Below are 16,613 nucleotides of genomic sequence, written 5' to 3'. Positions count from 1 at the left end.
AATCTAAAAATATAAGTAAGATTTTTTTTTGCAGTATTACCAACATTAATTTGACATTCAAAGCACTGTAAAACAATCAAAACCTTTAATATATGTATCAAATCTGTTCATTCATAACACTAGCAAAGTTCATCAGTAAATAAACACACTAAATCTTCTATTAAACTGTGACACAGGTAACATTCAACAATGTTTCTTCTGTTAAAGAACTAAGCAGACAAATACACTGCAAAATGTTTTACTTGGATTACTGGTCTTGTTACTAGTCAACATATGAAAAAATTCCTAAATCAAGAAGCATTTTCTTGATAAGTAAAAACGGTGATTTGTTTTTAGAAATAAAGAGTCAAGATTAAGAGTTTTTTCTTTAAAACAAGCTAAATAATCTGATTATGTTGATTGTCTTAATAAAAAAACATACTTAATTTTATCTTTTTATTTTTGAAAAGCAAAAAAATAAACTTCTTGGCTTAAGAATTTTAAGATATTTGGACTATAAAGAGCAAAAAAAGGCATTTTTCTGCAGTGTATATGTTACAGGAATTATAATTTTTTTTTTTACATAATGTTAAATATATATATATAATTATTCTGTTATTCTAAAACACATATTTGTCATACTTCAACTGTTTTTGGTAGCATTTAAACATCATTGTCAAAATGCAGAAAATTGCTGTTTGATTGTTTAAAATGTCATTCTTTTGAACTCAAGTTTACCAACTGTGAGAAAATATGGAAGTGAGTGTAAATAAACAATGTTCAATCATTGAAAATAATAATTAACTCTTTTCCAGTCGACGTTTTTGATGATTTTTCTCCTAAAATTGACAGACCTCAAAATATTTTTGGCTATGACCATATTAAATATCAAAATAAACAACCAACCCTCCACTTTCAAACACACAAAAATCATTTCATTTTATCTTCATATTTTATACCCATTTAAATGGAGGTACATCTTAGTACCAGTTTGGATCCTCTTTTGCCTTCAGAATTGCGGTAATCCTTCTTGGCATAGATTCAACAAGGTACTGGAAATATTCCTCAGAGATATTGTTCCATATTGACATGATAGCATCACGCAATTGCTGCAGATTTGTCGGCTGCACATCCATGATGTGAATCTCCTGTTCCACCACATCCCAACGGTGCTCTATTGGATTGAGCTCTGGTGACTGTGGAGGCCATTTAAGTACATTGAACTCATTGTCATGTTCAGGGAACCAGTCTGAGATTATTCACGCTTTATGACATGGCGTGTTATCCTGGTGGAAGTAGCCATCAGAAGATGAGTACACTGTGGTCATAAAGGGATGGACATGGTCAGCAACAATACTCAGGTAGGCTGTGGCGTTGACACAATGCTCAACTGGTACTAATGAGCTCAAAGAATGACAAGAAAATATCCCCTACACATTACACCACCACCACCACCAGCCAGAACCGTTGATATAAGGCAGGATGGATCCATGCTTTCATGTTGTTGACGCCAAATTTTGACCCGACCATTCAAATGTCACAGCAGAAATTGAGACTCATCAGACCAGGCAACGGTTTTCCAATCTTCTACTGTCCAGTTTTGGTGAGCCTGTGCAAGTTGTAGCCTCAGTTCCATGTTCTTAGCTGACAGGAGTGGCACCCGGTGTGGTCTTCTGCTGCTGTAGCCCATCCGCCTCAAGGTTGGACGTGTTGTGCATTCAGAGATGCTCTTCTGCAGACCTCGGTTGTAACGAGTGGTTATTTAAGTTACTGTTGCCTTTCTATCAGCTTGGACCAGTCTGGCCATTCTCCTCTGACCTCTGGCATCAACAAGGCATTTGCGCTCACAGAACTGCCGCTCACTGGATATCTTCTCTTTTTCAGACCATTCTCTGTAAACCCTAGAGATGGTTGTGTGTGAAAATCCCAGTAGATCAGCAGTTTCTGAAATACTCAAACCAGCCTGTCTGGCACCAACAACCATGCCACATTCAAAGTCACTTAAATCCCCTTTCCTCTCCATTCTGATGCTCGATTTGATCTGCAGCAGATCATCTTGAGCATGTCTACATGCCTAAATGCATTGAGTTGCTGCCATCTGATTGGCTGATTAGAAATTTGCGTTAACAAGCAGTTGGACAGGTAATAAAGTGGCCGGTGAGTGTACAGTATATTGAATAGAGTAAAGAGAGTTTGATATATTTTTCTTGTTTTACTTTTACCTTGTTTTACCTGTTTTTATTTGTTAGTGCTCTTTAGAAGCTACAGAAGAAACGTATTTGTTTCCCAGATGACAAAATAAATGAAATGGATCCTCATCTTCAAATTTTCATAGGTATTGATTCATCTCCTAAAGTAATGTCTCATTTTTCTTACTACTAAAGTGTTCGATAAGTACTCTTGACCCTTTAACATCTCTCTGATTCACCAATACATGAGGAGCATCTGCTTTGAAATAATCAAACTGGATATTTCTTGCATATCCACATGATATCCACATTCACTACTCTTGTTCTTGAGTTTCTATTAAAAATAATAATTGAAATTGTTCTGAGAAAAAGTGGGTTGTCACGTACATTCTGTGATTGTGAATAAACAGTCGTTGGGATGCCTGATTGTAGCCCCTGATTCCCCAGGCCAGGTTTAATCTGCTCTCCTGATAGTGACAGTGAGAGAGAGGTAATAAGATTATGAGCTTGGCTGTTCTCTCTCTGTTTAGTCACTGATGGCGAATATGAGTGAAGTGATTACAGGCTGAATCAGAGCCACACACGTGCTGCTTTTTCTCGCAGTGTGTCGTGTGTGAACGCTGTCGTGTCCCTGGGGCTCCATGAGGTTTAAGAGCTGTGAATAGAGCAGCTGCGAAAGGTCAGAAATACAAAAGAGAGTCAAACCCTGATGAAGTGCATTCACTACATGGTATAATAGCTCTCAGCCCAGAGGACAGACCTGCAGCAGACTCCCATACTGCACTAATGGATGGAGGAGGATTTTTTTGTTTTGTTTTATTTTTATGTTATTTTATTTTATTTACCACAAAAATGTTTTTACTTTATTTACTTTATTATTTATTATTTTTTTAATGTTACTACAGCTATGACTGAAGGAATTTTATTTTATTTTATTTCATCATAATTTTTTTATGTTGCTGCAGTACTGCAATAATGGCTGGGGAATTTAAATTTTTAAAAGGTTTATTTAGGATTATTCTTATTTTTTAAAATACATTTTATTTTATTTCATTTACCACAGTTTTAAAAAAAGATTTTTTATTCATATTTTTTTATTTTATTTTATTTTATTTTATTTTATTTTATTTTATTTTATTTTATTTTATTTTATTTTATTTTATTTTATTTTATTTTATTTTATTTTCGACAAAATGTTTTTATTTTATTTTATTCATCATAATTTTTTATGTTGCTGCAGTACTGCAATAATGGCTGGGGAATTTTAATTAAAATTTTTAAAAGGTTTATTTAGGTTTATTCCTATTTTTTAAAATTCATTTTATTTTATTTCATTTACCACAATTTTTAAAAATTCATTAAAATTTTTTTAATTCATGTTTTATTTTTTAAATGTTACGACAGTACTGGAGTAATAGCTGGAGGATTGTTATTTTATTTTATTTTATTTTATTTTATTTTATTTTATTTTATTTTATTTTATTTTATTTTATTTTATTTTATTTTATTTTATTTTATTTTATTTTATTTTATTTTATTTTATTTTATTTTATTTACCACAATTTGCTTTTTATATTATTTTTACAAATTTTAAATTTACAAATTTTATTTAGTTTTATTTTAGTTTTTTTTTGTAGTTTTTTTTTAAAGTTTATTTATAATATTTACCACAATTTTTTTATTTTTTTATTTTATTTACCACAGTTTTTTTTATGTTACAGCAGTACTGAATTTTATTTTATTTTATTTTATTTTATTTTATTTTATTTTATTTTATTTTATTTTATTTTATTTTATTTTATTTTATTTTATTTTATTTACCACAATTTGCTTTTTATTTTTACAAATTTTAATTTACAAATTTTATTTAGTTTTATTTTAGTTTTTTTTTTTTTAGTTGATTTTTTTTATAAAGTTTATTTTATAATATTTACCACAATTTTTAATTATTTTTTATTTTATTTACCACAGTTTTTTATGTTACAGCAGTACTGGATTTAATTTAATTTAATTTAATTTAATTTAATTTAATTTAATTTAATTTAATTTAATTTTATTTTATTTTATTTTATTTTATTTTATTTATTAAATTAAATTAAATTAAATTAAATTAAATTAAATTAAATTAAATTAAATTAAATTTTATTTTATTTTATTTTATTTTATTTTATTTTATTTTATTTTATTTTATTTTATTTTAAATTAAATTAAATTAAATTAAATTAAATTAAATTAGATTTAATTAAATTTAATTAAATGTAATGTAATGTAATGTAATGTAATGTAATTTACTTTACTTTACTTTACTTTAATTAACGGATACAATCAGCCGAAATGAGTTTCCTTCGCAGGGTGGCAGGGCGCACCCTTATAGATAGGGTGAGGAATTCTGTCACCCGGGAGGTGCTCAGAGTAGAGCCGCTACTCCTCCACATCAAGAGAATCAGCTGAGGTGGCTCGGACATCTGTTTCAGATGCCTCCTGGATCTAGGGAGGTGTTCCAGGCATGTCCCACCGGGAGGAGGCCTCAGGGAAGACACAGAACACGCTGGAGGGACTATGTCTCTCGGCTGGTCTCGGGATCCTCCCGGAGGAGCTGGATGAAGTGTCTGGGGAGAGGGAAGTCTGGAGTTCTTTCCTAAGACTGCTGCCCCCGTGAACCGGCCTCGGAAAAGCGGTTGAAAATAAATGAATGAATAATTGAATTGAATTGTATTAACTAGTCTATTGTTTTTTTCCAAAGTCAGCAAATCTAAATAGGTTATGATGAGTTATGATGCTGAAAATTTTCAAAGCCCAGACTGTTGAATGACAATGTATATTAAATAAGTGAATCCTGGAGTATCAGAAAGTTTGGGTCAGTAAACAACCAACTAACAACTGCAGAAAATTGCTTATACAGTATTTCATTTTCTGTTCCCTAAAAGAGAAATAAAATATTTGTTTGTATTTAAATATGTCTGTGTTGTATTTAGTGTTTTTAAGGCTGTAACACTGCTGGATTGTCATTGCAGGCATGAGCGAATCAATACTCGGAAAACACTGATCATTGAGAGCTGCCCGGATGATGATCTTGTCAACCTGGAGCTTTTAGACGAGGTATTTAAAGGATTAACTTTTTCATTAAATTTTTTTTCAATGAGTCAATTTGAATTCCTTTTATTTGACTTTTTATTTCTTAGTTGTAGATGTAAAGTAAAAATTGACCTTATTTTCTTTACCTTCATTACAAATGCCTCAAATTGAATAATTTACATGAAATACAGAAAATCGAATGATTTGTGATTGCATTTTCAAATGATCTCTAAAATATTAGGAAATTACAAGCTATTGAATTGCTCAGATTATGTGTAATCAGCGAATATATTGAAACAAAAAAAAAACATCTCCAGAATTTCTCTTTTGTAGGAAACGATCATCGCACACCTTCAGAAGCGATATCAGGATCTGCAGATCTACACATATGTTGGAGATATTCTGATCGCCTTGAACCCTTTCCAGAATCTTAGCATCTACTCTCCACAGGTGAGATACTGTACATGTAACCCCTGCCGCCTTTTCAATGTAACCGTGCTGTTCCTACACCACCTAACCTACTCCGAGCTGGGCTAGAACCAGCAACTCTATAAATGATAGTTGGTTGCTCTAATAAGAAGGCTAAAAACCTTTTGGGGGCTTTTTGGGGTCAGTGGAGTGAGGTTTATCTGCACAGCACTTCACTAGCTGGCCATCGTTACACTAACCCCCCTAAACCTCACTCCCGTCAGGGTCACGGCACTAATGTAACAGCACTGTTCTTATACCACTCAACCTACTCAGAGCTTGGATAGAACTGGCGACTCTCCGCATGGGAGTCGGTTGCTCAAATAAGGAGGCTAAAGACCATGACCCTTTCCAGAACCTCAGCATCTCCTCTCCACAGGTGAGATACTGTACATGTAACCTCTGCCGCCTGCCCAATGTAACCGTGCTGTTCCTACACCACCTAACCTACTCTGAGCTGGGATAGAACCAGCAAAAAGAGCGCCTTTTAGGGTTCAGAGGCGTGAGGTTTACCTGCACAGCACTTCACTAGCTGGCCATCGTTACACTAACCCCCCTAAACCTCACTCCCGTCAGGGTCACGGCACTAATGTAACAGCGCTGTTCCTACACCACCCAACCTGCTCAGAGCTGGGATAGAACCAGCAACTCTATAAATGATAGTCAGTTGCTATAATAAGCAGGCTAAAGACCATGGCCTCTGACGTCTGTTGCTAGAGCGCCTTTTAGGGTTCAGAGGAGTGAGGTTTACCTGCACAGCACTTCACTAGCTGGCCATCGTTACACTAACCCCCCTTAACCTCACTCCCATCAGGGTCACGGCACCAATGTAACCATTGTCACGGTTTATGGATCTGTGTGTTCCTCCTGTATGTTATGTGTCATGCCATGTGTGTTGTCATGTGCGAGGTGTGTGTTTGTTTACCTTCTTGTGTTGACAGCGTGCTATGGAATCAGCTGATGTCATCAGCTGACTTATCATCCTCCAGCTGAACCTCATTTGGCTGTCTATATAATTCCCCTGTGGTTTGTTCTGGTTATGAGTCCGTTGTTTGTTCTTGTTCCCGTCTGTTGTTCCCTAGTCTCTTTCGCTGTCCTTTTATGTTTTGGTTGTGGCCTGTGACTCTCTTTGTTACATTCAGCAATTAAAGACTTGCAATTGGATCCTCTCTGTCTAAGTGTTGTGACAACCATGCTGTTCCCACACCACCTAACCTACTCTGAGCTGGGATTGACATAGCAACTCTACGCATGATAGTCGGATGCTTTAATAAGGAGGCTAAAGACCATGGCCTTGGGCGTCTGTCGCTAGAGCACCTTTTTGGGCTCAGAGGAGTGAGGTTTACCTGCACAGCACTTCACTAGCTGGCCTTCGTTACACTCACCCCCCTTAAACCTCACTCCCATCCGGGTCACAGCACCAATGTAACCCCGCTGGTCCTACACCACACAACCCGCTGTGAGCTAGGATAGAACAGTATTCTGACAATAAATAACATTGTTACGTTTCCTCGTGAGATCGGACTAGTCAAAAACTACAGTCAACAGAGAAGCACTGCCACTCCAACAGGAGCAAATGGTCAAACTTTGATTAAAGATTACCAAAACAAACCATTTTTCAGTGGATTAACTAATTGTTCACCTAAAGAATAATAATATCTACGTTTCCATCCACCTGTTTTTATGTGCATTTTGGAGATGCGTAACAAAAAAAAACGTTCGATGGAAACAGCAAGATGCACATCAATTTTGAAAATGCGCATAAAAAACGTATGCACATAACTGAGCAGGATAAACTTTTTATTCGATAAGAAAAGATGCGCATGAAATAAAAGTCTCGGCAACTTTCGGTGAACTTTAAACATGTTGAAATGCACACTTTGAGCAGTGCTTGATGTTGTATTTTTTGATATAAAGCTTGAAGTCCTTTTGTTTTGTCAGTTCTCCAAGCTCTATCATGGGATGAAACGCTCCACCAACCCTCCACACATCTTTGCCACCGCTGATGCAGCCTATCAGAGCATGGTGACCCTCTGCAAAGATCAGGTGCTTCTTACTGGCGCTCTAAAACTATATTAAAATGAGTTGACGGTCTATATGCATGATTTTTTTAACATTATTGTCTTTTTGTAATTACTGTAACGGTTTAATCTAATGTGATATAGTTTCACGTTCTGTTGTAAATTAAAGAAGAGACAAACCAGGAGAAATTTTGGGTATCTTCAATGCAGGATCCTTTAATGAGAACTTGCGGTCGCTGTGTCGTTCATCGAAACATCTCGACTACTGCGGCCTGGCATTCAATTAAATACACAATTAGGTGGACACTCTAATTAGTAGAATCTAAAACTGCCATTATAGGTTTAGTAAAGAAATCTTGTTTACACGGTCTTGCCTGATAGTATCACCCAGCCATTTGTCAGACAAAAGACACAGCCGTGCCAGGACCTTATGCATTACTTTGGAGACGTTAAACTGTATTTCACACACAGGCAGTCAGACCTGATGTGCCTAGCACTTAGAAACGATACTGTCTCCTATACACAGGCAGTCAAACCCGACCCCTCAGAATGCATCTTACAATATAAAAAACATAATTTATATATTTAAAGAAATGTGTAACCAGTTCCATGTACTTACTATAGTATTTACAATCAATTATGCATAATACATGAACCTAAACTAAACCTAACCCACATTCTAACTCCAACCATTTAGTAAGTACATGTAATTAATTCATATTACTCAGTTACACTGTAACTATGTCACCTTAAAATAAAGTGTAATCGTAGTTTAACTGTATAATCAAAATGATTTATTTTTTTGTAACAGTAAAGAGATTCTTACTTGAAAAAACAAAACAATTAATACACTTTTTGACCCCAAACTTGAATGACATCATTAGTAGTTTAAGGATGACACAGAAATGTAAAGGATCATGTTGCTGCTAAGAAATCAGCTTGAAAATATATGAAAACAGGGTAACGCTTTAATTTGACAAAGTTACACATGTTTCATTCACTTACTATAGTAATTACAATGCATAATTACATCGCAACTAACCCTAAACCTAACCCACATGCTAACCCCAACCATATATTACATAAGTACATGTAACACATTAATATTACTCAGTATAGTTACATCAATAGTGTAATAGTGTACACTGTAATAAAGTAACTAAAAATAGAAAAGGGGCGATTCTAAATAGTAAATTCAAACGAATTACGGTCTATACAGTTTTTTTTTTTAATCAAATAGACATAGAGTGGCGTGAAAAAGTCTTTGCCCCTTCAGTGCTTCCCACAGGTTTGAAATACACTTGCGGTGGTAGCCTGATTGAAACATTCCTTTTACCCACAGCACATAAATGGTCAACTACGTGTGACAAACCAAAAAATAATGTGATTTTTAACTATATTTTTATTTATTATGACACCTGTTGCACCTTTTTAGTATGATCAGTTAAATTTATTAAAAAAAAGGCTGTTAAAATAGAAGAAATCCACTATTTCTCTTACTTTTATACTATTTAGGAGCCATGCTCACTCACTGACAGGTAAAGCTGATCTCTCTCTCTCTAAAGTAGCTCTATTGGCATGACATTTACAGTATTGCCAAAGCATTTTAGATATGTAGTAAAGTATGTAATATATTAACATCATTAAATGAATAAAATATACAGCAAATAAGAAAAAAATGACAGGAAAATCAATAAATATAGACATCCTTGCTCAAAATTATAGTATTTACTAGAATAAAAAGTGTAGATTATTTAAATAAGGCAAATTAGTTCATTTTGCATCCAGTATAGTTTGTTCTCTAAAGTTTATCGCAGTCGTTTATTAAACGACTGATCATTGAATGTTATTGCGCGCACAGTCAGCTGCGAAAAGGTAATGCAAAAATGCATACAAATAACGGTAACTTTAGAAATCGAAAGTAAAACCCGAATCCCGGATATTTTAGGAGATTCAGAAACTATGGTCGGACGCATTTTGGACTCTGTGTCGGACTCTGTGGGTCTGCAGAGCACGTGAGATTATGTGAGTGTCGACGCTTCTTGCGCACACAGAACCAGAAGTAGGAAACGTGCGGAGCGAGAGAAAATTTTCCACTGGTTAATTGATCGCGAATGTTCGGCTTTCTTGGACGGATACAAAAAAAGTGTTAAAGGATGATAATAATAGTGTTATTCATGTGTCACCACCAAATATACTTGGGCGGCCATTAATATACCTGGGCGGGCTGCCCAAGTAAGGTCTATGTTTGGGAAGCACTGCCCTTACTTATTTCTTATTTTTGGTTGCATGTTTGTCACACTTTAATGTTTCAGATCATCAAACACATTTAAATATTAGTCAAAGATAATGTTAGTAAACACATTATGCAGTTTTGAAAAATGAAGGTTTTTATTATTAAGGGAAAACAAGATATTTAGTCGCAGTTTAGCTAAATTAATTCACGCCTCCTCCTGAAGTGACGTGCGATTCATTAAAACATTGTTTTCCAGCAGCAGCCGCACTTCATTCTCGAAATGTATAGTTTGTCTAAAGTGATGTATACAAACTGTATAGTATACTATGAGCAGGGATACAATCAGTCAGCGCAGTCGTAGCTCCATGGTAAAATGCGCCATTTTGTGTCTGCCGGTTTGTCTACTTGCGAGAGTTCCATTGGCATTTTCCCGCACGTGAATTCTGACCAATCGATAAGCAGTTTAGGAAATATGTTCGATAACATCTGGCCAATGAGAGATGTGGATTTTGTCACATGACTGCATTTTGGTTCTTTTCATCTGGTTCGGACCAAAGCCAGCAGTGTGGTGTGAAAATGACCCAAAGACGGCAGAAAATGCTACAATGTATCATTTCAAGAGTTCACACTAAGATATGCTTGGCGTATAAAGCAGGTTTGGCATGCTGTCCCGGGAGAGAACCCTGAGCTCAGAGATATTTGAGCCCAGGGTTCCCGCCCGGTTGATAAGCATATCAGGAGATCCGAGATCAGGTAGGTCTCGAGAGCTTCCCCTTTAGAAAAGGGGGGAAAAGGAGGAGATGGGGTGGAAGGGGGGATTCTTCCAAACGAAGATAGAAACAATAGGGAGAAAATGATCCATTTATAGTAAACTAGGATCACTCTGATTGGATTATTACTGATTACAGATGAGTGGCCAGACGTGCTCAATCATATCACGTGCTCCTCTCGAAATTAGTTTATGAAACTTCACTTATTGCCCTTGGTTCGGACCAAATGAAGCGAACTACAGATGTGAATGCACGCATAAAAAACATTTTGTTAATGTAGGTTCGAGCTCAAAAGAGCTATAAATTGAAACAAATTTACATATGCATTATGTTAATCTTTAAATGTACATTTTAAAACTATTTAAATATATTCATATAATAAGATAACTTATTATCAGCAAAATATTTTCATTTTGTCTCAATGTTTTTAGTATAAAGGGCGTTCATTTGAAGTGAAATAGAGAGTTTGAAAGTAAAGACCAAAAGATTAAGGATAAAAATAAAAGATAGCAAAACCACCTTTCGGGCACTCTCTATCTTCTCCGTATGTTCTGACAAAAAAAAAAATCAAGTATGTACTGCCGCTCTATGAGTATTTGAAGTGTTTCTTTTATCATCCCTTGTAAGTCGCTTTGGATGAAAGCATCTGCTAAATCAATAAATGTAAATGTAAGATAATGAATGTAAACTTATCTGAACTGGCTTTGTGCAACAGGCCTGTGGTCGTGTTCTTTAATGAATGTTTTCTTGGTTTATGTCTGTGTAGTGTATAATCATCAGTGGAGAAAGTGGAGCTGGGAAAACGGAGAGTGCCCACCTCATTGTCCAGCATCTCACCTTTCTGGGCAAGGTTGAGTACTCTTTTTAATACACTCATACATTCATAATCATTATTCATTTTCCAACCTAGGCTCATTCTGAAAATGTACCCCTGTATACATTTCTGGAGAGCGACAAATATGCCCTAGAAGTTTATTTTTCTTCAGTTTTTGCTTTGCGAATCCACCAGAGGCCGCTGTGTACGCTTTTTGAGATCTCAAATATCTCTCGCGAGTGCCATTCGAGCCTGCTCTTCTCACGTAAATCCACTGTCGCCACTGTCGACTGAATGATTGACAGACTAATCGACTGATCAACTGTACTCCTACCCTTAACCGAACCGACACTGTTTTCAAAAGCACCGATTGACCAGCGCCCACCACTTTCCCTAAACCCAACCAACAGTTTTTTCTAAAGCATCGATTGACCCGGCCTCCTCCTGTTTTGAAAAGCAATCAATTGGAAATTCTATGCTTGTTTATTTATTTTGGGCTTTTTCTTACCTGCTTTCTGGAACCGTTCTTCGCCAGACTCGAACCTCATCACCGATGTCAACTCTGTGCCACATCACAAGTCCTCCAGCTTACGTTGTGAGACACTGGTAACAGTGGAAAAGCTGTCCATACGGAGGTGCGCGGTCAACTGATAAGCACGAAAAGGAACGGCATCATACCGGCCCGTTGCTTTCGTTTTAAAGACGAAATGCACGCATACGTTCCTCTGGCTACATAATTCGCAATCTACAGAAATGTATACAGGGCTACGTTTTCAGCTTGAGCTTGTTTCATTATATTTCATAAATTATAGACATATTCCAGCCTGATCTCACGAGGAAATGTAACTATTTTACTTTCTATCAGTTTAGTGGCTAGTTTGTCTAAATTTGTACCAGTTCTGTCGTCCGAAAATCAATGATCTTTAAAAGGAGGCGTGGCACCAAACTCCACCCCTAAACCCAACCATCATTAGAGGATGTGCAAATCGTACTAAATTGTATGAATGAGATCATATGAAATTATACAAATTAGCCACTAAATCAAAAAGATTCAAATTGCCGTCATAATATTTCATTAACTGATCCTCAACTATGGCAGATTACAAATCTAGGCCACGCTCTTCAAACGGCATCTGCTGTTCTCTTTTTCAAGGCTAACAATCGTACACTCCGCGAGAAGATTCTTCAAGTGAATCCCCTGGTGGAGGCATTTGGTAACGCATGCACGGCTATTAACGATAACTCCAGCCGCTTCGGAAAGTATCTGGAGATGAAGTTCACTCCTACAGGAGCAGTGATGGGTGCCAAAATCTCAGAGTATCTTCTGGAAAAATCACGAGTCATCAAACAGGCCACGTGAGAAAACGCTTTGTCTACTGTACTGTGACATATTTCTGAGTGAAACGTGAGATTAGCAATTAAAAACAAGTAGGGTCGGTCTGGATTTTAAACATGGATGGGATGATGAAAAGTATTTTTTTAGAGATGATTTTAGTTAAAGGGCACATATTACACAAAAACCAAAGCCCCGCCCATTAGTGATGATCTCTCCCTCATTAGCATAGACAGCCCAGAGTGAGAAACAGCCTTTTGAATCTGCTGCTATGCTGACACATAGGCATTTTTAGCTCCTCCCTTTTTTCAAAGTAGGCCTAGGAGAACAATCTCATTTGAATTTAAAGTGACAGTCACCAAAATGACACAATTCCCGATCGAAGTCTAAAAGGGGAGTTATAAAACATTATTTGTGTGGTATTTTGAGCTGAAACTTTACAGACACACTTTAAAGGACATTGGAGACTTATTTTACACCTTGTAAAAAGGGGCATAATAGGTCCCCTTTAAAGGTGCCATGGAGTGCATTGATTCAATTAGTTAAATTGTTCTGTTTTATCTACATAGTAGGTATGTAGTTAATGAAAATCTCCAGAAATGGTTTTATATGGTCATTGTTAAAACACAGGTATTACCCCCAAAACAAAAAGTTCAGGTTGGATCATATTTGGCAGGGTCTTTAATATTTATGAGCTCACTCCAAAGAAATCCCAGTAAGAGCTGAGTGATATGACACCATGCATAACTATACATTAAACACTTATATTAAGCAATTTACATGTTTGTTGCCTCATTACAAAAATATGTGACAAATTCCACAATATACAGGTTAAATAAAAAAAAGATACAGTTAAACAGACCTTATGACTCTTCGAGGTGTCGCTAAATACATTTGTAATTCCTATATCCCATATTTTGCATTTAAAACTCCGTACCACATCTTTTAAATGTTTAAACATTGTTTTCTAAGAGTGTACACACATCGGCGCAGCAATTCAATAGCCATATCAATTAGTAATGTATAGAAAACAAGGTAAAGACGTTGCTCAGTGGGCTTTAGTCTCCCTGCTTCTCCCATTTTCAAAATAAGAGTCCCACATACATAGAAAGTTTAACATAAGCTTAGATACATTAAAAATAAAGGGAAATAGTGATCATTTTTGTAATCTCTCTAGGAAATGTTGCGGCCAATTAAAACGGCAGCCTAGAGCGTGCATATTAACGATCCTAAGTGTAACATTATAGTCTGTATTTTATTCTGATTGGGGTGTTTTCACCGAGATTTTACGCAAACGTACGTAATTTTCATGACAATGAGGACACATTGGTGTTTGAACTCAATTTTATTATATGGCACCTTTAAGAAATAAGAATGCTTGGTAAGAGCCAATATTTTTTTTTCTTTGAAATTATAATGTGCTCAGTCATTCACATTAAGATTTCTGTCATGTTGACTTTTAACTGTTTGACACTTTTGTACTTCAATTTGTTTTACATGTAGTACACTGTAAAAAGATACTAGTTACTTTACCTAAAACAGGTTGACTTTACTTTAAAAATGCAAATCTGTTGTAACTCGGAACAGTTAAGTTGACTTATTTAATTTTTTATAATCATGAACATAGCTAATTTTCTTAATAATTGTGGTATATACAGCTTACTAGTAACAGTGTTTTATTTACAGCTATTTATTTTCTTTTGCAGGGGTGAGAAAAACTTCCACATATTTTACTATATCTATGCTGGTCTTTACCATCAAGACAACCTCAGGAAATACAAGCTACCCAACAAAACTGCCCCCAGGTACACACATTTACATTGGTTATAGTGACTCGGAAAGCAGTATGTACAGCATCACCAAAGAAAGAGATTCATGCTACTGTTCATGCAACTTTTTTCCAGATACATTGACTGTGTAAATGGTAAAGTAATGCAGGACATCATCTCCAGCAAACTGTACAAGGAGCAGTTTGACGCCATTCAGGACTGTTTCCGCATCATAGGATTTACTGAGGAGGTACAGATGGAAATCTGATTTGTCATTTATAAACAGGCAATTAATAATTAGTTTTAAACAAACTCTTCAGAATTTATTTAGCCTCATATCATTCCAGTCCTGTATCAGTCTTTTTCTTCAGTAGAAAATCTTCAAAAGAAAACAATGCATAGGGCTGCCTCCGAAATCGCCTACTACTCAGTAGGTACTGCATTTGAATTTAAACGTACTTCTTGACCATTAGAAAAGTACGTTCTAAATAGTATGAATGGAACCCGGACGTACTACATCCACCTTTTTATCATCACGTGACCTACCCGTGTCTGTTGCTTCGCTTCACTCCCATTCATAAATTCTCTTGCGGTGTATCATGGGCTGGTGTAGCGTCCATCGGATGCATTCTTCAGAATCTAGCCGGAAGTAGTAGGTCATTTTTTTAGAATTCTATGAATTCGGACATACTACTCGGCTAGCATACTGTTTTTAGCGTACTATTTCACGAGTTCACACTTGCAATAGTTTCAGAATAAAGCGTATTTGGCGTGCTGTCCGGGGAGAGGGCTCTGAGCTCGGGGAGACACCCAACTCGAGTTATTCCCCTTATCAGGAAACAGAGAGGAACTGGGATTCGAGCGAAGTATCTAGCCCGGCCCCAGAATGCTCCCCCCGGGATTGTAATGCTTAAGAGGTGAGGTGTTGGGGTGGTGGAGGGATGCTAAAGTCGTGAGATGCTGCAGGTAAGACAGCTTTGGTATATATAGGGGTTTGGTCAAGAACTGATTGGATAATAGAATAATTGTCAATGCCGTATTTGATACTGAAACTTCTGCACGTGCTCCTCCCGAAATTTGTTTACAAAACATCATATAGGATGGAAGTATGCAATTTTGGACGCAGCCTTAGTGTTTTTATTAAATAAAACACTCAAAAATAACTTTTGCTGCTTGTTCAAACTGTATTTAAAATGAGCTGAAACAACACAATTCTTAAGTTTTCTCGGGGCAACTTAATTGCTTTTTGTTCAATCTACTTAAATTTGTAAAAATAAATAAATAAATAAATAAATAAATAAATTTAGTTATCTTAATCAATTTGTTTTGGGAAAACATGAAGGAATTGTGTGGAACCCAGCATTTTTTTCAGTGAAGTCAATAAGACCAAGGTTGTTTAAATGCGCAAAAATAAATAAATAAATAAATAAATAAATAAATAAATAAATAAATAAATAAATAAATAAATAAATAAATAAATATCGCAGAAGAGAAAAAAACAACACAGGCTCATTCTGAAAACGTAGACCTACAGATGTTTCTGGAGATCGCGAATTACGTAGCCAGAGGTACGTATGGCTGCATTTAATTTTTTTTAGACACTACTGGGCAGTGTTCATTTTCGCGCTTACCAGCTGACCGCTTACTCTGTATGGACGGCATTCCGGCTGCAACCAGTTTGTCCTGTTAGCGCGTCATGTATGTCGGTGGACTTGAGATGCAGAGAGGAGTTGACCACAATGAAGGGGTTCGAGTCCAGTGAAGAGCAGTTCCAGAAAGCAAGTAAAACAAAAACAGAATCCAAAATATAAAGCAAACAAGTAAATAGCAGGGTGAGAATGTGGTCAAATCTGAAAATGTGGTAAAAAAAAAAATCAGTCGAGGACTTTTGTATTTTGTATTGCTTTTGAAACGTGTTGATTGGGTTTAGGGAAGGGGGTGGGTGGGTCAATTGATAAA

At 35.9% G+C, this 16,613-nt stretch overlaps 1 protein-coding gene across 1 annotated transcript in view; it reads left to right on the top strand.

The window, feature by feature from the left end:
* The window catches only part of myo3b (myosin IIIB), a 186,209-nt gene that overhangs the window by 3,679 nt on the left and 165,917 nt on the right, over window positions 1-16,613 (top strand). Inside the window, exons 3-9 of the mRNA XM_056464721.1 lie at window positions 5,183-5,267; window positions 5,577-5,693; window positions 7,653-7,757; window positions 11,505-11,588; window positions 12,706-12,908; window positions 14,592-14,690; window positions 14,790-14,904. Coding sequence (XP_056320696.1) covers window positions 5,183-5,267; window positions 5,577-5,693; window positions 7,653-7,757; window positions 11,505-11,588; window positions 12,706-12,908; window positions 14,592-14,690; window positions 14,790-14,904 — 808 coding nt within the window. The remainder of the gene's footprint in view (window positions 1-5,182; window positions 5,268-5,576; window positions 5,694-7,652; window positions 7,758-11,504; window positions 11,589-12,705; window positions 12,909-14,591; window positions 14,691-14,789; window positions 14,905-16,613) is intronic.

The sequence above is a fragment of the Danio aesculapii genome, chromosome 9 (genome assembly GCF_903798145.1).
Source record: "Danio aesculapii chromosome 9, fDanAes4.1, whole genome shotgun sequence".
NCBI lineage: Eukaryota > Metazoa > Chordata > Actinopteri > Cypriniformes > Danionidae > Danio > Danio aesculapii.
Note: the sequence above shows the minus strand (reverse complement) of the source record. Positions and strands in the feature narration are given on the sequence as shown.